General features: G+C 44.6%; 1 protein-coding gene across 14 annotated transcripts in view; it reads left to right on the top strand.

The window, feature by feature from the left end:
* Positions 1–749: 749 nt before the first annotated feature.
* Positions 750–25,054, top strand: part of LOC133159954 (homeobox protein PKNOX1-like) — a 146,088-nt gene continuing 121,783 nt past the window's right edge. For 2 of the 14 annotated variants that reach the window (XM_061287404.1, XM_061287401.1), the window contains exons 1-2: positions 7,665–7,799; positions 23,345–23,457. In XM_061287404.1, the coding sequence (XP_061143388.1) occupies positions 23,404–23,457 (54 nt within the window). In that variant the 5' untranslated portion in view covers positions 7,665–7,799; positions 23,345–23,403. Of the gene's footprint in view, positions 1,727–7,664; positions 7,800–8,490; positions 8,516–23,344; positions 23,462–25,054 lie in introns of those variants that run through there. The other 12 variants (XM_061287409.1, XR_009715774.1, XM_061287408.1 and 9 more) reach the window with 12 other exon arrangements.

The following is a 25,054-nucleotide window of genomic DNA, read 5'->3' as shown; positions in this document are numbered from 1 at the left end:
CTGCTCGTTTGCTGTCCCGTGCGCGCACGGAGCGCGGTGGTCCGTTTACGGGCAATCGGAGAAATCAACGCCAACAAAAAAAATTACATCCAGCCTAGTTAAGACCATACCAAAGACTATAAAAATGGGACCCATTGCCTCCCTGCGTGTGTGACGATCATTGGGACTTAAAAAAATAAATAAAAAAACGTTTTTTAAAAATTCATAAAAATTGGGTGCGTATTATACATGGGTACAGGCTTTTTTCCAGCATCAGCATGCCATTTTTATGGTGCGTATTATACATGGGGGCGCACTATACACGGAAAAAAACGGTAAGAGTAAATATATTGTTACAATATCCACACAAGACTTTTAGGAACCTTTATGGTAGTTTTATAGACCTATTTTTTTAAACCCTTTTTTGTATTTTTAAACACTTTTGTAAAATTTTAAAGTCAAACTGACTTTAAGAAACATTCTTATTTATTTCAGTAAATCAGAAGATAAATAAGAATAAATATATTGCTACAATGTCCGCACAAGACTTTTATAAACCTTTTATGAAGTGTAAACGTGTCAGGCTCCTCTCTGCTCTTGCATGCAGCCGGCTGATGCAGCCCAGCGAGAGGGCATCCGCAGAAGACTTTTATAATTTTATTTTTAAACACTCTATTGCACTTTTAAATACGTTATTGTATTTTAAACACTTTTCCACCTGTCAAGTGACATGGAGGTACGAGATGGTGTAAACTTAGGTAGTGAATTTGGTCCAGGCACATTGGCTATCCCAAAACATGTAGTAGTTCAAAATTTCACCAGGAGATGGTGTTAAAGCTTGACATAGGGGTGACCTGATGGAAATGAACAAATCTAACAAATTAAATAGTTAGCAATTGGGAGGACACGACCTGTTCAAACACGTAGATACGCACAATTTTGGAATATGAATTTGCTATGCCATAATTTTAAGATGCAACAGCTTGAGCAATATCAATATATGTGTTTAGGTTGGAAGAACCCATTATTGTGTTAAGTACTATTATGTGTTGAGATTGATCTTTATTAGACAAGATATATGTGATTCATGTTGCAATGTTTTGTCCAACCTGTATTTAACATTGGTGTTCCATCCATACCTGAATGCATTAAGTTGAGAGGAGACTTAAGGGCTGATACTAGAAGTAAAGAGCGAGCAAAACAGGAAACATCTGTTTCCGGTGATTGCTGCTTGAAGCAAGGTTGCCAAGACAACCAGTGGTTTCTAGCCGGCCTCGACAGGCATCAGCTAAGGAACATTCTCGAAACTTCTAGAAACTTCCAGGAAGGCCACCTGCCGTGCGGGATGATGTCATTCCAATGAGGTAATACCAGAAGCCTATAAATAGGTTGCCCGGACACAGAGCGGGCGCGCTTCTTCCTAGTCAGGGCGATGGCCGTGACGCTGCCCGGAGTAAAAGAACGAAGATGGATTTTGTATTCTTTTTGAGATTGAACCAAAATCTACTAAGATGAATTTCCAGAGTCTTCGAATTGGACTTTGTCAAATTTTAAGCTTTGAGGAAAGCAGGGGAGAAGGCCACCGGGCAGAAAAGGGGAAGTCGCCACTTTTACTTTCTCCTCATGGCCAGACCTTTCCTCATTTTTTAAACAGAATTCGGATTTTGGAACAAAGGAGAGCCGATCACTCGACTTGTTCAACCAAATAGGATTTTACACCTTTAGTCTCCTCTCTTGTTCTGTCTGGGTGAGTCTTGTTATTTTGTTTTTTCGACTTGCAATTCTTTTTCTTGCTTATTCATTAAATCTCTTCTTGAGCCTTAATTCGGTATCGATTATTTCGTATTAACTATGTCGAGCATGGTTTTATATGCGGTAATTACAACTTTAAAATGTCTTCATTTCCCTATCATAGTCATTCTTTAAATCCATTCAATTCTTTTTAAAGTGAAGACAGCTTTAATCCTTAACATCAGGAATTGTCAGATCTGGTTCGAAGTAGTTATCTTGAGCTCAGCTAGGGCGAGGGCGCTCTAGTGAATTAACGAATCCTTGAGGTCTTAACAAAGGCATCCGTAATGTAATACCAGCATCAAACAACAGGAGGGAGCCATCATTACGGCGCGGTCATACCGGCGACTTGTCTCGAATTGAGTTACTCGGCTTGCGCGTCGGATGACTTGAAAGGGGTTGGCGTCTTATAGAAATTACATTGATTCTGGTAGAATTAATTTAACTCGGGTGGTCAGCTACGGACGAGTCCCTCCGCCCCGGCTTATTGAACCCGTTACTGGGGAGCCGGAGGCACTTCGATAAAAAGTGCCCGTTTGACACACCTCTGTAACATTCATTGCCTCCGTCCATCACTCACTCCACACAGCGCTGCTATCCTGGTCCACTCTTGTCACCTCCCGTCTGGATTATTGCAACTCCATCCTTGTCGGTCTCCCCCACAAACTCCTCCATAAATTGCAACTGGTCCAGAATGCTACTCGCATCGTCACAGGAACGCCTGTCCACCATCACACCACTCCCGTTCTACACCGACTCCTCTGGCTCCCCATAAAACAGCGCATTGACTATAAAATTCTCCTCCACACATTCAAGGCCAGCGGCTCGGTGACGCACTGGGTAGCACGTCCGCCTCACAGTTAGGAGGGTGCGGGTTCGATTCCACCTCCGGCCCTCCCTGTGTGGCGTTTGCATGTTCTCCCCGGGCCCGCGTGGGGTTTCTCCGGGCACTCCGGTTTCCTCCCACATCCCAAAAACATGCTTGGTAGGCCGACTGAAGACTCCAAATTGTCCCTAGGTGTGAGTGCGAGTGCAAATGGTTGATTGTCTCTGTGTGCCCTGTGATTGGCTGGCAACCGGTTCAGGGTGTCCCCCGCCTACTGCCCGATGACGGCGGGGATAGGCTCCAGCACTCCCGCGACCCCCGTGGGGACTAAGCGGTTCAGAAAATGGATGGATGGATGGACATTCAAGGCCATCCATAACCTCACCCCTCCATACCTGTCAGACCTCCTCCACATCAACATTCCTACCCGGTCTCTCAGGTCTGCCTTCACTAGGGTAGCCGGTAGGACCCGAGAAAACCCGACCGCGCGGGCCGGATGCCGACTGACTTCGTTCGTTGTTATTGTATTTTCGTTACTTTGAGGATTGTATTAACCCCTAATCATGCCTCCAAAGAAAGCAAGTGGGAGCAGTAAAGCCATCCTAAAACATAAATACACTCTTAAATCAAAGCGACAGTGCGCGCCTGTTGCGCTGCGGTTGCGCGATCAGACCAAATTAAGCTCCCTGCGCACTGAGGTCCACTTAAATTTTGGAAAGTACATCAGGACTTTAAAAATATTTTCTAAATTTCAGCGACGGCTCTGTCACAAAAATGCGACCAGCGCGGTGCAGTTTATTGTATCTTTAAACAGTTTTTAAACTACTTTAAAAAGCTTGTTATGCCTGTCTGCTTAGATGACGCACGACGCGAGCCCTCTGACCGGCTCATCAGCTTGCCTCGTCGTCGTGCTCTGCTGTCATCAATCCAGCCGTCCATGTCTTTGTGTGAGCCCGCGTTGCATTTGGGTGTCCTGCCTTGTTTGTGAAAAAAGGAAGTACAAATCAGAGATACTACCGATTCTGCTGTCGCGAACTAAGTGGAAAAGTGGACACATAGCACGACTGCGGGAGGCTGGGATAAAGCATGGTTAGAACTGCTCTTCCAGTTAAGCCAATCAGCGGCAAGGATAGGGATCACAACATGTTCCCATTTCTCTTGTCTCCTCTACCGGCCAATAGTGTGCTGTAAAGTCATATGGGCAGACAAAGCCCCGCGCTCCAAGTGACGCCGCAAAAAGCCGCAATGCAGCAAATATATACGCGATATTTGTTTTCATAAAAACCCGCGATGCACCGAGGCTGCAATAGGTGAAGCTCGAAGTAGCGAAGGATTACTGTATTGCTGTGACCTTTCTCTTGCTTTGACTGGCTTTCCCTTCTCTATGACACTCTTTGCACACATGTACGTAGGAGTTGATCTCAGTTAAGACTGCATTATCACACAGGCTAGGCCAGACATGGGCAAACTACGGCCCGCAGGCCACATCCGGCCCACGGGGCCGTTTAATCCGGCCCGCCAACCCTCAATAAATTTTATTATGAAACATTTTTTTTAGTAATTTTCCCTGCAATGACTTCGTTTCCCCAGTAGATAGGGAACCGCCCGCCCACGCATTTACTACCGGAAGCCGTGTCAGAAAGCTCGGTGCACACTTAAAAGTGCGTGTACGTACTCAGTAGTACGGACTCGGCGCACTCCGCGCTCTATTTCTATTAGTGCCGAATTTAGAGCATGGGCTGTGACATCACCATTCTCGTAATTCGCGCGCAGAGCTTTCAGATACAGTTTTACGCTAAAGCCACCCACAAAACTTCCCCTGGAATCCTTCCATTAAAATGAGTGGCCCAAGGAAAAGAAAGGTAGACGCTGAGTGCCGAGTGTTTAAAAAAGAGTGGACAATTTGATTCGACCTATGCGACGTGACGTTCAGCCACATGAACATCAACATTAACCCGTTAAAGATTTAGGTTAACGGACCTACATCTCGGCTCTATCCTAAGAATTGCCACAACAAATTTTGCTCCAGCAAAAACAGGGAGACCAACAACACTGTTACCACTGAAAATGAAGGGGAGTTTCTCAAGTTTGTTGTAAAAAAAAATAAAAAGCATTTTGAATATAATTTGTACAAATAGCAGGGATTAAAACTAGCGAACATTCTCATTTTCAAACAATGCAGGATGCTCAAAGACATTGCTGCACCATCTGTTTGCGACTAATCTGAACTTTTAAAGTTCTTAAGGCCGACTTTAAGGAAGTGTTTCCCGTTTCCTCACCTCTCTCACCAGAGTTAAAGCTCTGCTCTGATTTTCAGATACCCCTCACCGTGTTGCCGTTTTGATTACTTTATTTGGATGTATTTTTTCACCAAGTCTTCAAGATGATTTATTTGGTCAGAATGTTTGCCGTTTGATGTGATTTCGCCTCAAAAGATAAACATCTTTCATAAATCTGACCTGCAGGCGCTGGAGTGACAGAAACTGTTATTCATAATAACAATGTCGTATTTAATGAGAATCACTGATGGGAGTTTTTTGGTGGATATTTTATTTTTTAATGCTGTTAATAATTGAATTTGTTTTTTGAATATCCATGCTTTACTACCTACTAAAGGCCAAAACCTTTTATGCAATAACCTTTACATGTCGTTTATATTATTTCACACAAACACTACATCCATCTGCTCCTGGTTCGGCCCCCCGGTCAAAATTTAGACCCCAATTCGGCCCACAAGTCAAAAGGTTTGCCCACCCCTGGGCTAGGCAGAGTCGCCCCCTTGCAGGAGGGCGGCCAAGAGTAGTATAAGAATAGGGATCTTGGAAGTGGGGGTTAGACCTTTCGCAACTTGTAGAGAAGGCTCCACAGCTGTGTCTCGATCCTTCTGGCATACATTAAATAGTTAAACAGAGAGGCAGCCTCCTGATCATTACTATTAGCATAGCTAACAAATGCCGACGAAGACGAAATGCCATTCTCGCTGACACCTACGGGCGAGTTGGAGTGGTCAATCAGCCTATCATGCATGCATGTCTTTAAAATTTGGGAGGAAACCGGAATACCCAGAGGTGACCCATGCAAGCACGAGGAGAACATGCAAACTCCACACAGGAAGGCTGGAGCTGGAATGGAACCCTGCATCTCTAAATTGTGAGGCGAACGTTCTAACCCAGGGGTGGGCAAACTACGACCGTTTAATCCGGCCTGCCAACCCTGAACAAATTGTATTATTAATCTTTTTCTTTTTTTTGGTCATTTTGCCTGCAATGACTGCGTTTCCCCAGTCGATGGCGAAGCGCTCGCCTGCGCATTTACTACCGGAAGCCGTGTCAGAAAGCTCGGTGCACACTCACAAGTGCGTGTACGGACATGGTGCACTCGCGCTCTATTTGTATCAGTCCCGAATTTAGAGCGTGGGCTGTGATGACATCATTCTTGTAATTCGCGCGCTGAGCTTTCAGATACAGTTTTACGCTAAAGCCACCCACAAACCTTCCCCTGGAATCCTTCTATTAAAATGAGTCGCCCAAGGAAAAGCAAGGTGGACACAGTGCCGAGTGTTTAAAAAAGAGTGGCCAATTTGGCTCGACGTACGCGACGTTCAGCCGCATGAGCATCAATATCAACCCGTCACAGATCGAGGTAAACGGACCAACACCTCGGATCTCTCCTGAGAATTGCCACAACAAATTTTACTCCAGACTATGACGCACTAGCAAAAAAGGGAGACCAACAACACTGTTCCCACTGAAAATGAAGGAGAGGCTCTCAAGTTTGTTGTAAAAAAAAAAAGCATTTTGAATATGATTTGTACACATAGCAGGGATTGAAACTAGCGACCATTCTCATTTTCAAACAATGCAGGATGTTCAAGGACATTGATGCACCACCTGTTTGCAACTAATCTTAACCTGTAAAGTTCTTAAGTGTTTCCCGTTTCCTCACCTCTGTTACCAGGTGTTTGTGAGTTAAAACTCTGCTCTGATTTTCAGATACCCCTCACCGTGTTGCCGTTTTGATTACTTTATTTGGATGTATGCTTTCACCGAATCTACAAGATGATATATTTGGTCAGAATGTTTGCCGTTTGATGTAATCTCATAAAATAAACATCTTTCATTAATCTGACCTGCAGGCACTGAAGTGATGGAGACTGTTATTCATAATAACAGTGTCGTATTTTATGAGAATCACTGATAGCAGTTTTTTAGTTCTGTTTTTTTTTTTTTTTTTTTAATGCTGTTAAAAAATGCATTTGTTTTCAAAAAACTTTTTGGGAATATCCATGCTTTACTACCTACTAAAGGCCAAAATCTATTATGCAATAACCTTTACAGGTCGCTTATATTACTTTGTAGTGGGTTGACATAATTCACCCGGAACCTAAGTTCACGTTGCCGAGTTCCGGTGGGATGGTACACACGTGTGGGAGTTTCCGGTTTGAGTGTGTGTGTTAGGATCTCGAAGGGAAAAGAGTCGGCCCGTGGTTGAGAGAAGCAAGTTATAAATGTCATTAAAACAACTGCCATTGGCACCGTCATTTATCACTCCGCCTCCGACTCCAGTCCTTGCACACCACAACGTCACACAAACACTACGTCCATCTGCTCCTGTTCGGCCCTCCGGTCCAAATTTAGAACCCAGTTCGGCCCGCGAGTCAAAAGGTTTGCCCACCCCTGTTCTAACCAGTGCTCCACCTTGCCACTGGTGTAAAACAATGGATGTTTTTTTTCTTCTTCTTTTGATCCCACCCATTTCATATTTTCATGGCAACATAATTGGTTGTATGTTTCATTTTAGTTAAAAAAGCCAAACATTGAAACATTCAAATTAATGTAGCAAAATAACATTTTGTTACGTTATGGTCTACTTTTGGAGAACCATAAGACGTGTTGTCATATGATTCAGGGCGTACTCACGGCATGACAAATATGTCGCAGTTACACAAGCCAAAAAGGGTAATAACGATTGGGAACCACCGCTTACAGGAATAAAAATGACAAATCAGTAGCAGGCGAGTCATTGGCCAGATAAAACCAACAGTGCAGAGGCAGCTGAACGCTGCAAAACGTCATTGACCGCCCACCTTATAAATATTAATGTCCCAAACGTCCCTGCGTGACCATACGCGATGACGCACCGCGACAATTGCGGGTCCGGATTGCTGCAGCCGCTTGTCAGTGTGACGAAGATTGGCACTCAGGTAAGCTGTCACTCAAAATCCCTCTTTTCCGTCCCTATCAATCAAACAATCTGCGCTCAACGTTTAAATGGCTGAGGGCGAGAAAATGCGTAGTCTGGTGGGGCAGCAGAAGCTTGATGAGGGAGAGTAACAATGTGGAATATTAAATCCTGTATACAAGAGGAGGGTGGGGAAAAATGTCGCTGTTGAGACGAGGGTTGTGGAAAATCACACGGCCAACACTCCAAACGAGGCCCGACAGCTGTAATGCTAGCGCGGAGAGGAGGGATAAGGGCGGCTGTCTTACATTATAATTCACCGTTCTCTCGAAGCTGTCTAGGCTCCTTTGGTGCAGCGAAATAAATAAATTTCAAATGCGGTCTTCGACCGAATAAATAAACAGAAAGCCAGTGCTATTTCTCACCGCCAAGTCTATTCACATTCTGTATTTGCACCAAATTTACAATACACTTCGTTTACTGTGTTTTCATTTATTAGTGCTACGAAACCTCATCAAAATACTTTGGCTAATGAATATTTAGAAGATGAATATGGTGGTTTGTATTTTAATAGTACCAGCGGGCGAACCACTTATAAATAGCCGTTAGCTACTGTGCTAATGTTAGCTAGGACCCGGGTCGGCAGTTACGTTCCAATCCATTTGTATTGCCAAATGTGACTTGGTGTTACAGGCGACCAACATGGAGCGCCAAATAGAGAGGCTCGACACATACTGAGTTGAGTATTTAGTTGCTAGAAGTTGTTAGACTGCTTCGTACATGCGCTCACTTTGCCACCACGCAAATATCGGACACGGGGCTGAAAGTTCCCTGTTGTGTGTTAAAAGTCGTTCCAGCCATTTATTAGTGCAACGGAAAAGCGACACAAATGCTGCACTGTGGTGCAAAAATTGTAACTTTATATAATCACAATTTTAATTTGACTTCACAGCTCATATTTTGTTTTGTTCACCCTTAAACGTGGGACAACAAAGCATTTTATTATACTTAATGGGGTCCTTCATAATTACAATGTTTGTGTACGCTCTGTGCTCACGTGTGCCTGCATGTTTATTATTGTGTTTTATTGTGTACATGTATGTATGTACAGTGCCTTGCGAAAGTGTTCGGCCCCCTTGAACCTTTCAACATTTGGCCACATTTCAGGCTTCAAACATAAAGATATAAAATTTGAATTGTTTGTCACGAATCAACAACAAGTGGGACACAATCGTGAAGTACAACGAAATTTATTGGATAATTTAAACTTTTTTAACAAATAAAAAAACTAAAAAGTGGGGCGTGCAATATTCGGCCCCCTTGCGCTAATACTTTGTAGCGCCACCTTTTTGCTGCAATTACAGCTGCAAGTCGCTTGGGGTATGTCTCTATCAGTTTTGCACATCGAGAGGCTGGAATTCTTGCCTATTCTTCCTTGCAAAACAGCTCGAGCTCAGTGAGGTTGGATGGAGAGCGTTTGTGAACAGCAGTCTTAAGCTTTTTCCACAGATTCTCGATTGGATTCAGGTCTGGACTTTGACTTGGCCATTCTAACACCTGGATACGTCTATTTGTGAACCATTCCATTGTAGATTTGGCTTTAAGTTTTAGATCATTGTCCTGTTGGAAGATAAATCTCCGTCCCAGTCTCAGGTCTTTTGCAGACTCCAACAGGTTTTCTTCCAGAATGGTCCTGTATTTGGCTCCATCCATCTTCCCATCAATTTTAGCCATCTTCCCTGTCCCTGCTGAAGAAAAGCAGGCCCAAACCATGATGCTGCCACCACCATGTTTGACAGTGGGGATGGTGTGTTCATGGTGATGAGCTGTGTTGCTTTTACGCCAAACATATCGTTTTGCATTGTGGCCAAAAAGTTCGATTTTGGTTTCATCTGACCAGAGCACCTTCTTTCACATGTTTGGTGTGTCTCCCAGGTGGCTTGTGGCAAACTTTAAACGAGACTTTTTTATGGATATCTTTGGGAAATGGTTTTCTTCTTGCCACTCTTCCATAAATGCCAGATTTGTGCAGTGCACGACATGTCTCCTGGAATCTCCTCCATGCATACTGGGAAACATATAAAATTTTCTTGCAACAGCACACATGGATGAGCCATCCTGGAGGAGTTGGACAATCTGCGCAACTTCAGGAGGGTCAAGAAATCGCCTCATGCTCCCAGTCGTGATAATGACTCTAGCTAAAGCCAACACTTGTGGAAAAACAGTTAAAAAAGATCAAGAGGGAGGAACTTGAAATGGCCTCCACCTGCAAAACCAGTCCTGTTTTGGCGACCATCTCGTTGTTGCCCCTCTAAAGCACCTGTTGTTTATTCCATCAACACCAATGCAGCTGAAACTGATTAACAACCCCCTCTGCCACGTACCTGACCAAAACCTTATCAGAAAAGTCTAATTGAATTCATGCCATACCCTGATGAATAAAACTGTTCCTTTAATTTTTTTGAGCAGTGTATTTTGCGGACTATCCAGAATTCCAAATTTCTTATGGCCCCTCATCCCTTCAAGCTCAAGTATGCATCCTATAAATCAGTCGCAATTGATGTGTAATTAAATTCTGTCGTTTTGATAAAGGTCAATTAATTCGAAATGCAATGTTACATATAACATTTCATGATTTAAATGATTTAATTTCTATCGATCAATGTCCACTCCACAAGTTTCTGATCACGCTGTCATGATTTGTTATTATTAGTGTATCTACAAACAGTAAAGCTGATGTTATTTTCATACTCTGGCTTTTAATTTTTGTAAAATACTGGACCAAAGATGTATTTTTGCTCAGAAAGGGAATTTAATGATGACCAAAAAAAAATAAAAAATAAAATAAACACGCAGTCCATCTGTGCGTAGGCTCAAATGGAGCCAGGTCTCTAGAACGTTTGCTCGAAACGAAGGAGCCCAACGCGAACGATTCGGGCAAAAGTTGCCCGCGACCCCAGTGGGGACTAAGCGGTACAGAAAATGGATGGATGGATGAATCTTCACTGTCCATATCTACCGTAATTTTTGGACTATTAGTCGCCGTTTTTTCCATAGTTATTCCATGTTATTTTTAGTATAGTTGATCACGTCACATGCTTTGATATCTTTATCTTGAACATATTCAAAACATGAAAAATAGAGAGGAAAAATCAAATAAAGTAATTAACACTTTAAAGCGCTCACCAGGATGACATAAAGGATGAGAAATTTGATCGATGGATTTAATGATTTAGCGTGACACAAATGGTTTGATATTATTGTTTATGTGATAGTTATTTAAAATATAGTTTATATATCGTTGAATGGGCCTGTGGAATAATTTGAACTGCGGCGCGGCACACGGCATTGTTGACAAAGGACGATCGATGGATTTAATGAATTGGAGTGACACAGATGGTTTTATAAACATGTTATTTAAGTAATAGTTTTTTTTTAAATAACTGAATGTTACATCAGGCCCATTCTCAGCTCCTTGTTTGTGTTTGTCACGTTAGCATACCGTATCGTTTAGCCTGTTATTGCTCGTTCATGTCTCTTCTTGGTGTTGGATTTTGTCGAATAAATTGCCCCCCAAAATGCGATTTATACTCCGGAGCGACTTACATATGGTTTTTTTTTCCACATTTTTGGGCATTTTATGGATGGTGCGACTTATAGTCCGAAAATTACGGTTTGTATTATTATTTATCCATCCATCTTCTTCCGCTTATCCCGGGTCGGGTTGCGGGGACAGCAGTTTCAGGAGGGACTCCCAGACTTCCCTCTCCCCAGCCACTCATCTAGCTCATCCCGGGGGATCCCAAGGCGTTCCCAGGCCAGCTGAGACATAGTCTCTCCAGCGCGTCCTGGGTTGTCCCCGGGGTCTCCTACCGGTGGGACATGCCGGAACACGTCCCCAGGGAGGCGTCCAGGAGGCATCCTGATGAGATGCCCGAGCCACCCCATCTGGCTCTTCTCAACGTGGAGGAGTAGCGATTCTACTCCGAGTCTCTCCCGGATGACCAAACTTCTCACCCTATCTCTAAGGGAGAGCCCGGACATCCTGCGGAGAAAACTCATTTCGGCCGCTTGTATCCGGGATCTCGTTCTTTCGCTCACGACCCATAGCTCGTGACCATAAGTGAGGGTAGGAGCGTAAATCGACCGTTAAATTGAGAGCTTTGCCTTTTGGCTCAGCTCTCTCTTTACCACGACGGACCGGCACGGAGTCCGCATTACTGCCGACGCTGCACCGATCCGCCTGTCGATTTCGCGCTCCATCCTCCCCTCACTCGTGAACAAAACCCCAAGATACTTAAACTCCTCCACGGGGCAGGATCTCATCCCTGATCTGGAGAGGGCATTCCACCCTTTTTCCGATCGAGGACCATGGATTTGGAGGTGCTGACCCTCATCAACGAATCCGACTTACTGCCGGAAATGCGGACCAAATTCTGGCATCGGTGATACAGGGACCAAACTGTCCTTATCAGTTGGCTCGGTACCCCGTACTCCCGACGCACCCCCCAAAGAACCTCCCGTGGACTGGTTGGGCGAACTCCCATGCACCCTCGAGGATCCTGCTGAGGGGGAAGAGCTGGTCCACTGTTCCACGGCCAGGACGAAAGCCACACTGTTCCTCCTGAATCCGAGGTTCGACCTCCCGACGGACCCTCCTCTCCAGCACCCCTGAATAGACCTTACCAGGGAGGCTGAGGAGTGTGATTCCCCTGTAATTGGAACACACCCACCGGTCCCCCTTCTTAAAGAGGGGAACCACCACCCCAGTCTCCCAATCCAGAGGCACTGTCCACGATGTCCACGCGATGTTGTAGAGACGTGTCAGCCATGACAGCCCCACAACATCCAGAGCCCTTAAGAAATCCGGGAGGATCTCATCCACCCCGGGGCCTTGTCACCGAGGAGTTTTTTAACTACCTCAGAGTCCCCAGGCCCTGCTTCCGCAATGGAAGGCGTGTAGGTAGAATTGAGGAGGTCTTCGAAGTAATCTCCCCACCGACACACAACGTCCCGAGTCGAGGTCCGCAGCACGCCATCTCCACTGTAAAAAGTGTTGACGTTGCACTGCTTCCCCCTCCTGAGATGCCGGATGGTGGACCAGAATTTCCTCGAAGCCGTCCGGAAGTCATCCTCCATGCCCTCGCCAAACTCCTCCCAAGCCCGGGTTTTTGCCTCAGCAACCCCCAAAGCCGCGTTCCGCTTGGCCATCCGGTACCTGTAAGCTGCTTCCGGAGTCCTGCAGGCCAGAACGGCTCGATAGGACTCCTTCTTCAGCTTGATGGCATCCCTTACCGCCGGTGTCCACCAGCGGGTTTGGGGATTGCCACCACGACAGGCACCAATGACCTTACGGCCACAGCTCCGGTCGGCTGCCTCAACAATGGAGGCGCGGAACAAGGTCCACTCGGACTCAATGTCCCCCGCCTCCCCCGGGACGTGGGAAAAGCTCTACCGTCGGTGGGAGTTGAAGCTCTTCCTGACAGGGAATTCCGCCATACGTTCCCAGCAGACCCTCACAGAGCGTTTGGGTCTGCCAGATCGGACCGGCATCTTCCCCCACCATCGGAGCCAACCCACCACCAGGTGGTGATCAGTTGACAGCTCCGCCCCTCTCTTCGCCCGAGTGTCCAAAACATGCGGCCGCAAATCCGATGACACGACTACAAAGTCGATCATCGAACTCCGAATAGTTTTCTTCTTGCTGGGGGGGGGGGGCGTAACAAAAAATAATTGAGAAGCACTGGCCTAGGGTGTCCTGGTGCACACATGGACAGCCTTATGTTTGAACATGGTGTTCAGTATAGAAAATCCGTGTCGCGCACAGAAGTCCAATAAAAGAACACCGCTCGGGTTCAGATCGGGGGGGGCCGTTCTTCCCAATCACGCCCCTCCAGGTCTCACTGTCATTGCTCACGTGAGCATTGAAGTCACTTACCGTTTTTTTCCGTGTATAGTGCGCCCCCATGTATAGTACGCACCCCTAAAAATGGCATGCTGATGCTGGAAAAAAGCTTGTACCCATGTATAATACGCACCCAATTTTTATGAATTTTTTAAAAATTGATTTCTCCGATTGCCCGTAAACGCACCACCGCGCTCCGTGCGCGCACGGGACAGCAAACGAGCAGGTGATCAAGCAAGCGTCTGATACGAGAGCATTGCGGTCGCATGGAGCGTGTTTGAAGTGAACAGCAGAGACGAAAGGAACAAGGCAAAGTGTTGTGAAATAAAATATTACCGTTTTTTTCCGTGTATAGTGCGCAAAATTTTACTAATTTATTGTCCTAAAATCCGGGGTGCGCATTATACATGGGTACAAAAAAAAAAAAATTTTTTTTTTTAAATTTTTTTTTTTTTTTTTTAAGTCCCAATGATCGTCACACACGCAGGGAGGCAATGGGTCCCATTTTTATAGTCTTTGGTATGGTCTTAACTAGGCTGGATGTAATTTTTTTGTTGGCGTTGATTTCTCCGACTGCCCGTAAACGCACCACCGCGCTTCGTGCGCGCACGGGACAGCAAACGAGCAGGTGATCGAGCAAGCGTCTGATACGAGAGCATTGCGGTCGCATGGAGCGTGTTTGAAGTGAACAGCAGAGAAGAAAGGCAAAGTGTTGTGAAATAAAATGCACAGAACGGATGCGCAAGACACGTCAGCTATATAAAGAGCGAGAGTTGTTTTCTTCCTATTAGTTTCAATTCACAGTTTAATTAGCAGTTTCAATCAGCAAATAACAAAATGCGTATTACAGGTAATATTTTATTTCACAACACTTTGCCTTGTTCCTTTGGTCTCTGCTGTTCATCCTAAAACACAAAGGCGCTCTTTAAGCAATGCGACAGTGAGCGCTCGGCGCGCTGCACCAAATTAAGCTCCCTGCGCAGTGCGCACTGAGGTCCACTTAAATTTTAGAAAGTACATCAGGACTTTAAAAATATCTTCTAAATTTCAGCGACGGCTCTGTCACAATAATCGACCAGCCCGGTGCAGTTGGGCGGTCGGCGGCGCGCTACGGTTGAGCCTTCTCTCGCGCGCTCTCTCTCTCGCTCTCTCTCGCTCTCGCACACACGCAAACCGGATATCATACGGAGGCCGCCATTACAGATGCGCAGAACGGATGAGCAAGACACGTCAGCTATATAAAGAGCGAGAGTTCAGTTCTCTACCTAAATCCGTATTACAGGTAATATTTTATTTCACAACACTTTGCCTTGTTCCTTTCTTCTCTGCTGTTCACTTCAAACACGCTCCATGCGCACGGAGCGTGGTGGTGCGTTTACGGGCAGTCGGAGAAATCAACGCCAACAAAAAAAATTACATCCAGCCTAGTTAACACTATACCAAAGACTATAAAAATGGGACCCATTGCCTCCCTGCGTGTGTGACGATCATTGGGACTTAAAAATAAAATTAAAAAAAATAAAAATTATTATTTTTTTTTTAAAAAATTCATAAAAATTCGGTGCGTATTATACATGGGTACAAGCTTTTTTCCAGCATTAGCATGCCATTTTTAGGGGTGCGTACTATACATGGGGGCGCACTATACACGGAAAAAAACGGTACCTGTAATACGGATTTAGGTAGAGAACTGAACTCTCACTCTTTATATAGCTGACGTGTCTTGCGCATCCGTTCTGCGCATCTGTAATGGCGGCCTCCGTATGATATCCGGTTTGCGTGTGTGCGCGTGTGCGTGTGTGCGCGCGTGTGTGCGAGAGAGAGCGAGAGAGAGAGTGCGAGAGAGAACTCTCAACCGTAGCACGCCGCCGACCGCCCAACTGCACCGCGCTGGTAGCATTATTGTGACAGAGCCGTCGCTGAAATTTAGAAGATATTTTTAAAGTCCTGATGTACTTTCTAAAATTTAAGTGGACCTCAGTGCGCACTGCGCAGGGAGCTTAATTTGGTGCGGTCGCGCAACCGCAGCGCGCCGGGCGCTCACTGTCGCATTGCTTAAAGAGCGCCTTTGTGTTTTAGGATGAACAGCAGAGACCAAAGGAACAAGGCAAAGTGTTGTGAAATAAAATTTTACCTGTAATACGCATTTTGTTATTTGCTGATTGAAACTGCTAATTAAACTGTGAATTGAAACTAATAGGAAGAAAACAACTCTCGCTCTTAATATAGCTGACGTGTCTTGCGCATCTGTTCTGCGCATCTGTAATGGCGGCCTCCGTATGACGTCCGGTCCGCGATGGAGATTAAAAACAAACAATATTTGACAATAACACACCCTCAAGGATTGCACCATCGCATCAAACGATGTGTCGTCAATTATGTATTTTACTGACTAAGTGTGTTGGCCAGGATGGCTGAATGCGATGCGCGATTGACAACAAACAAGAAGAAAGGTGAGTTTTATTTCGGGGGAGATTTGTCATGTCTCGTCCCCAGTTTTGCTATGTGTCTAGGTTGCCATAGTTTCTGTTCGCGTCGCCCCTCTCTTCCTGTGTCACCTCAATCGATGTAACGTGTTTTGTATTTAAGTCCTGTCTGCCCCTCGCTCACCGTTGGATCATTGCATGTGTTACTGTCATTCTGTTCCTGTCTTTGGTAATGTCACCCTGTCTTTTTGTTCCACGACTTTGTCGGTCAGTCCTGTTGTTGGTTTTGTTGTACCATGACTTTCTTTTAAAAAAATAAATAAATAAAAAATAAAAAAAAATAAATTAAAAATTTTTTTTCTTTGTACCCATGTATAATACGCACCCCAGATTTTAGGACAATAAATTAGGTAAATTTCGCGCACTATACACGGAAAAAAACGGTAGTAGAACGATGGAGTCCCCAGAAGCAGCGCTCTCCAGCACTTCCTCCAGGGACTCCAAGAAGGGTGGGTACTCTGAGCTGCCGTTTGGTGCATAGACACAAACAGTCAGGACCCGTCCCCCCACCCGAATGCGGAGGGAGGCTACCCTCTCGTTCACCGGGGTGAACCCCAATGTGCAGGCGCCCAGCCAGGGGGCAATAAGTATACCCACACCTGCTCGACGCCTCTCACCGCGGGCAACTCCAGAGTGGAAGAGAGGGCTTGTACCGGAACCCAAACTGTGCGTGGAGGCAAGTCCGACTATATCTAGTCGGAACTTTTCTGCCTCGCACACTAGCTCGGGCTCCTTTCCAGCCAGAGAGGTGACATTCCATGTCCCAAGAGCCAGCTCCTGCAGCCGGGGATCAGACCGCCAAGGTCCCTGCCTTTGGCCGCTGCCCAGCTTGCACTGCACCCGACCCCTTTGGCCCCTCCCACAGGTGGTGAGCCCATCGGAAGGGGGACCCACGTTTACTTTTCGGGCTGTGCCCGGCCGGGTCAAATGGGTGAAGGCCCGGCCACCAGACGCTCCCCTTCGAGCCCCACCTCCAGGCCTGAATCCAGAGGAGGGCCCCTGTGACCTGCGTCCGAGCGAGGGAGAACTAAGTTCAATTTTCTTTATCGTCACAAGGGGTTTTGTGAGCCGTGCTTTGTCTGGCCCCTCACCTAGGACCCGTTTGCCATGGGTGACCCTATCAGGGGCATGAAGCCCCAGACAACATGGCTTCTAGGATCATAGGGGCACGCAAACCCCTCCACCACGATAAGGTGACGACTCACGAAGGGGTTTTATTACTTATCCCCGTTTTAGTGTCCATAAGCAGCCTTATTATTCCCTCTTTTATCAAAACTCTTCAGTTATGTCCGCCCCAGCACCCAAACACGCTTCCATCCCTTTTGTCCCATACTCTACCAACTTTGTAATGCTTCAGCAGTCTTTAGCAATGTGTCCAGTTTGACTTCATGTGACTTGTGCAAGTCTTTAGCAGCCTCTCCTCTTAGATTCTCATGATGATGATTCAGGGCTGGACCGTCCGCCACTCTCAAAATCTGCAACTGTGTGTATTCCACCAACTGTCTGGTTCTTGTCCTGTGAAGAGCTGTGCTTGCCCCCTTCAAGCATAATAATGGTTCCTGTTGTTCTCCCAAAGGTCAAAGTATTCTCATGACCAGGGATAGTCCTCTGTTGCTTTTGAGACAGCCAGTGGAGTAAGAGGACTCAGTTTAGGAATTGTGCCATGCTCTAGGGCAGAACACACTGGGACACAAATTTCACAAAACTATCATTGTGTTATCAGTCTTCCTGTGTAGCATTTGTTTATTGCACCCGACTCCTATTACCATTTGTATTCTACCAGTTGGGCACATTCATCATCATCGTCGTATTAAACCGCCCTTATCAAATGCTTTCTCTTTTTTCTTCTGAGTAATCCATCCACACTACCCATTAACACGGCTAAAATCCTCGTTCTTTTATTTTTTATTTTGTTTTTTCTGACTTCCAGTGTTTATCATCAAATAAAGTTCCGAAATCCTTTTGTAATTAACTGTGATGAAATTTACCATTACCCACATGGTTGTATATGCGGAAAATCTTATTGTTCAATCTATAGGTCATACAGCGCCTGTGTTCCAAATATGACACTCCTCCTTGATTTAACATCTCATAAGTTATTATTGTCAGCAGCGCTAAAGGATAGTGCTTGAAAGTAAATGTCTAATCGCCCAAATTAAAACACATGCCACATTTGAGCTAGTATTTATTAGGGGTGTAAATCGCGGGTTTTGTCACGATACGATATATCGATACAAAGAACCACGATACGATATTGGCGATATCTTAAAGCCTGCTGTGATTCATTCACGATACATCACGATATAGTGCTCTACAATCGCTATAGAACAATATCCTGATTTATAACAATTCATACGCAAAATCAACAAGGTACTGCAAACTCTTTATTTAGGAAATTACAAGAGTATTGTAGTATACAAAGTGCTTATTTTAACACTGAACTTTGATGTCGTGTTTTTTCTCTAAATGTGCGGCGAGATTTGTGGGCCCTGAATATTTGATCACCGCATAGCAGGATTTACAAACTGCACGTGTCTTGTCTGTTGAGCCATCTTTTCTTTGGAATCCAAAGTGCTTCCAAACGAATGACTTGAAGCCTAAAGGGGAGCAAATTTCCTCGTCTTTTTCGACACTAGCCATAACACCAGCCCAGGAGCCGCGTACTAGTTGTCGACTCCCCTTTCACGTGCCTGCTCTGCTCACACAACAACGCCGCGCGCACTGCTCCCGGAAAAAGGAAGCGAGCAACAATGAACTGGATTTCAAAATAAAGTTGCGTCTAATGTCGAGGTCAAACACGGCGATATAAATCGATGTTTACGTTTAGCATCGATGCCAATAAATTGTAGAGCATTATATCGATTAATTGACGTGTATCGATGAATCGTTACACCCCTAGTATATAGGTATAATTATATGCATAAATGTTTGTTTTATTGATTTAATATGTCAATATTCTTGTCTGCTTATGTACTTTATTCAATGAGGTTTGAGCATATCTGTTTTTGTAGCTCGGCAGGACTTTTTGTATTTCGACCCCATTTCTTCAGTATGTATGTGGCGGCATGGTGGTACACTGGTTAGCATGTCCGCCTCACAGTCCAGAGGGCATGGGTTTGATTCCACCTCCAGCCCTCCCTGTGTGGAGTTTGCATGTTCTCTACATGCCTGTGTGGGTTTTCCCCGAGTACTCCCACATCCCAAAACCATGCATGGTAGGCTGATTGAGCACTCCAAATTGCCTGTAGGTCTGAGTAAGAGTGTGGAAAGTTGTTCGTCTCGTCTTGGTTGGCAACCAGTTCAGGGTGTCCCCTACCTTCTGCCTGAATTAAGATGGGGTAGGCTCCAGCAAGCCTGCAGCCTTTGTGAGTGAAATTGGTTCAGAATATGGATGGATGGATTTAAGAATAAAATTTTGGGAATCTAAAAAAGTAAATCCAAGAAAATCCACCCATCCATTTTCTGTACCGCTTGTTCCCACAGGGGTCACGGGTGTGCTGGAGCCTATACCAGCAGTCATCGGGCAGTAGGCGGGGGACACCCTGAACTGGTTGCCAGCCAATCGCAGGGAAATTAGACGTGAAAAACGAAATTTTGCGACATTTTGTGCAAATTTTAAACCTGAAAACGTGAAATTCTTTAATTTGGTCAGTTTGGGAATGTCCCCAATGTGTTTTGAATGTGCTAAATGATGTGAATTTCCAACTGGAAAGATGTAAATCCTTTGGAATGGGTTGAATCAGTTGAAAATTTTTGAAATGAGATGTGAAAAATGAATTTTGTGAAATTTTGCGCGAATTCTAAACGTGAAATCGTGACATTTTTTAATTTGGCAGGTTTGGGAAAATCCCCAATGGGATTTGAATGTACTGAATGATGTGAATTTCAAACTGTAACGGCGTAAATGTGAAATATTGAATCTGCCATTAAGAAAGAATGGGGAAAAATTTGCCGGAAATTTGTGAATTTTGCGAAAACAGAAATTTTCGGAATGGAAAAAAAGGTAATCAACGGTGTCATTATTATTTGGAATGAGTTAAAAGTGAATCGGTTGAAGTGTGTGGAAGTAGTTGAGCGGTCAGGTCTAAGTACCATCAGACATTAAACCACACGCTGGAAGGAAGAGAAGACAACCAGAACAGGTTTACTCGCGAGGAGAACGATAGAGAAAGGAACCTCAGTTACAATCTCCATGAATTATGAGTCCTTACTCCACGTGCCCCTTTTTTTAATGTTTTGGTTGCCCTGGTTACAGAGGCATTGCTACACTAAAGGGAGGAGAGATTGTGGCTGTAGCAACGCTGATTAGCTAAGGAATGTATTGTGGTGTGAATTAGCACTTCATTGTCGGCTCGTGACACCCGCAGAGATTGTCCTCTTTCCTCAACCAGCTGTCTTCCCCCATGGTTGGCTGACTCGTCCTCGACTGTGATCAGATAACTTGAATCACGTTGATTGCCGCATTCCTGTGGAACAATGCAACTACCGTTTTTTTCCGTGTATAGTGCGCAAAATTTAACGAATTTATTGTCCTAAAATCTGGGGTGCGCATTATACATGGGTACAAAAAAATTTACTTTTTTTTTTTTTTTTTTTAAATTTTTTTTTTTTTTTTTTAAATTTTTTTTAGAGAACAAAACCAACAACAGGACTGACTGACAAAGTCGTGGAACAAAAAGACAGGGTGACATTACCAAAGACAGGAACAGAAAGCAAACAGACATCATGACAGTAACACATGCAATGATCCGACGGTGAGCGAGGGGCAGACAGGACTTAAATACAAAACACGTTACATCGATTGAGGTGACACAGGAAGAGAGGGGCGACGCGAACAGAAACTATGGCAACCTAGACACATAGCAAAACTGGGGACAAGACGTGACAAATGTCCCTCGAAACGAAACTTGAAATCACCAAGTTTTGGTTTCCAAGGGTGTTTTTATTCCTCTTCAACGTCTCTCCCATACAGAGCCGCCTTTTTCACGTCCGCACGCCTCTTTCCCGTGCGCGCACGGAGCGCAGTGGTGCGTTTATGGGCAGTCGGAGAAATCAACGCCAACAAGAAAAATTACATCCAGCCTAGTTAAGACCATACCAAAGACTATAAAAATGGGACCCATTGCCTCCCTGCGTGTGTGACGATCATTGGGACTTAAAAAAGATTGGAAAGAGGCGTGCGGACGTGAAAAAGGCGGCTCTGTATGGGAGAGACGTTGAAGAGGAATAAAAACACCCTTGGAAACCAAAACTTGGTGATTTCAAGTTTCATTTCGAGGGACATTTGTCACGTCTCGTCCCCAGTTTTGCTATGTGTCTAGGTTGCCATAGTTTCTGTTCGCGTCGCCCCTCTCTTCCTGTGTCAACTCAATCGATGTAACGTGTTTTGTATTTAAGTCCTGTCTGCCCCTCGCTCACCGTCGGATCATTGCATGTGTTACTGTCATGGTGTCTGTTTGCTTTCTGTTCCTGTCTTTGGTAATGTCACCCTGTCTTTTTGTTCCACGACTTTGTCGGTCAGTCCTGTTGTTTGTTTTGTTTTCTAAAAAAAAAAAAAAAAAAAAAATTTGTACCCATGTATAATGCACACCCCAGATTTTAGGTCAATAAATTCGTTAAATTTTGCGCACTATCTCGCTCGCTCTATCACTGTCTGTCTGTGTGTCTCTCTCGGAACGTTCCCGAAACAAGTCACATGGGAGTAGGGGTGTAACGATACATCGATACACATCGATTAATCGATATAATGCTCTACGATTTATTGGCATCGATGCTAAAGGTAAACATCGATTTATATCGCCGTGTTTGACCTCGGACATTAGACGCGACTTTATTTTGAAATCCAGTTCATTGTTGCTTGCTTCCTCTCTCCGGGAGCAGAGCACGCACGTGAAAGGGGAGGCGACAACTAGTACGCGGCTCCTGGGCTCCTGGTAATTACTCAATTACTTGTGACTACAGTGATTCCTCATTTACTGCAAGAGATGCGTTACAGAATGACCCGCAATAAATGAAAATCTGCGAAATAGAAACAGTATATGTATTATTTTGACCTTCTTGCAAGTCAATTTGTAGTGTGATTTACCTTGTTAAGCAATGCCAAGTGTCCATCTTCAGAATTGCCACACAACACTAACCCGGGGGACATCGTGCATAACGAAAGCAAAGTGAGTCATGGTTGCGCATGAATTGCATTGTGGTCCACTACGCAATATAAACAAATTTAAACCCTCCCCAATACTTTTACACTACACAAACCTTTCTCATTCCCTTAATAACCATTCCCACACTGTTCTGTGCATGTATTGTACCTTAACAGTAGATAAAAGAACAAACGTGTGATATTGTCACATGTCCAGACTCCTTCTGGACTGGTTGGTGCTTCTTCCCTCGCGCATGGCCGGATGCTGCCTCCTGTGCTTGAACTCAGTCACGTCCGCAGTGACGCACATTGTTCAGCGCTCATAGTTGCTGTCCCAACTATTAGACGACAGTGCTTTTTAACTATGTGCACGGGAGTTAGCGCTTGTCCTCAGTGAAGCACATTGCTCAGAGGCACGCTATCAGGGCTCATTGCCGCTGTCCCGGACCCTGGCCACCTAATTCCCATTTACCTGATCTGCTGTTTAGTGGTACGCCTGGCTGGTTGTGTGCCTTGACACATGCGTGCCTTGCACCTGATTCCCATTTGTCTGATCCGCTGTGCAACGAGATGCCACCACAATGCACAACGCAAGCTCGCTGATCGGCTCGTCAATCGTCTTGTGCACCCGCTCTGCGAGTGTTCTGGCCTCCCTTTTCTCCTTTTCCTCTTTTCGCATTCCCCAATAAACAGTCCGTGTTGTACATGGTTGTCCTGCCTCGTTCGTGACAGGCTGTCTGTCCGCAGCCTGGCAATTTTGAATGCAGGAAAAACCCTGATGCCTGCTCAATCAGGTGCCAGAGAAGTGTCTTAATTTATATGTTCGATCTACACAATTTACAAATTGTTCTCAAGGTGTTCTCAAGTATAACATTGTGATCATAGTAAAAAATTTAATCAATGTTCAGTCACTTTGTTTACAAAGAATGAAAATATTTAAATGTAAACGATACAGTAATAACTAAATTTTTCTCCACATTAACACGGTCATTGTAAGGTTTATGTAAATTTAATAAAAATTGTGTTTTGTTTAGGCTGACTACTTTTTCTCACAATCTATAATGCCTGAGTGCTTGCAGCATCTGCGTTGAGCATGATGGCAGCCCATTCGGTTTCCATTGACAAATACTCCAAAGGAAAGCGCCAGGTGGGTGAGCAAGATTGTTATTTCATATACCTTTTCTGACACAACAAACATGTTTTGTTTTGTCTAAATAATAACAATAATAAGGTAAAGGGTGTGTTCAACACCCTGTAAACCTGCCGTTTTCTTTTTTGCTACGCGAGCATGCGTGCTGTAGTTGTTGTCATTGTCGTTGTCATAGTTGCGTGTGTGTATGTACAGTGGGTACGAAAGCATTAAGACCCCCTTATATTTTATATATATTTTCACCCTTTCTAATATCACAGCCGTTTGCCTAAATAATGAAAGTAATCTTTTTGCACCACAATAGCCACACCTTTTATATCACAAAATTTAACGCATGAGCATGATCAAAATCTTGAGGCTCTTCTGACAATTTTTTTGTTGGATTTGTTGCAGTCCATCAAAGTGTAAAGAATTTGATTTCCTATCACTAAGTGCCGCTATAGGTATAAGATATTACCATTTACCGTATTTTCCGTAATATAGGTACAAGTACGGAGTACACGTTGCACCGGCCATAAAATGCATAATAAAGAAGGAAAAGACGTATACAAGTTGCACTGGAGTATAAGTCCGTTTTTGGGAGAGATGTATTTGACAAAATCCAACATCAAGAATAGGCAGTCATTTTGAAAGGCAATTTAAAATAAAAATAGAATTGAGACAACAGGCTGAATAGTTGTCCGGTATACTATAGCATAAGTAACATGCTAATAAATTAACCAAACCATCCGTGTCACTTCAAATCACTAAATCCGATGAAATCTTCATCCTCTATCACTTTTAAACAACTTCGCTAACTCCGGAGGGAGAAGTTGCAGCGCTTCCTCTTCTACGTTACTTATGTCCGATTTATTGTCCGTTGCAGTCCAATTATTCCACAGGCCGAGACCGCCCTCTTGCGGTTTAGTGTGAAAATAACATGTGAAATGATATAAAAATGTGTTAATAATTTCACACAAGTCACTCCCGAGTATAAGTCACACCCCTGGCCAAACGATGAACTATGAAAATAAAACTCTGATTTATAGTCCGGAAAATACGGTAGATGTTTTCAGACTAGATTTTCTGGATTATGTGCAGGTGGGTTATTAAGAGGATCCGCATATGAAATGCTAAATTCAATGCCCTGACGCTGTTTTATAGTATTTTGTATTTTATTATATTTTATAGTATTTTATCCATCCATTCTCTATAACAATTGTCCCCACGGGGGTCGCGGGCGTGTTGGAGCCTATCCCAGCAGTCATCGGGCAGTAGGTGAGGGACACCCTGAACCGTTTGCCAGTCGATCGCAGGGCACACAGAGACAAACAACTATCCGCACTTGCACTCACACCTTGTGGCAATTTGGAGTGCTCAATTGGCCGACCAAGCATGTTTTTGGGATGTGAGAGGAAACCGTAGTGCCCAGAGAAAACCCACGCGGGCACAGGGAGAACATGCAAACTCCACACAGGGAGGGTCGGAGATAGAATCGAACCGGTACCCTCCTAACTGTGCGGCGGACGTGCTAACCAGTGCTCCACCAAGCCGCCTTTATTAATAAAACAATGTATGGTCTTAGTTTTCCCTTGCCGGACGCGGGTCACCAGGG

This window comes from Syngnathus typhle, linkage group LG9, assembly GCF_033458585.1.
Source record: "Syngnathus typhle isolate RoL2023-S1 ecotype Sweden linkage group LG9, RoL_Styp_1.0, whole genome shotgun sequence".
NCBI classification, from domain to species: Eukaryota; Metazoa; Chordata; class Actinopteri; order Syngnathiformes; family Syngnathidae; genus Syngnathus; species Syngnathus typhle.
Note: the sequence above shows the minus strand (reverse complement) of the source record. Positions and strands in the feature narration are given on the sequence as shown.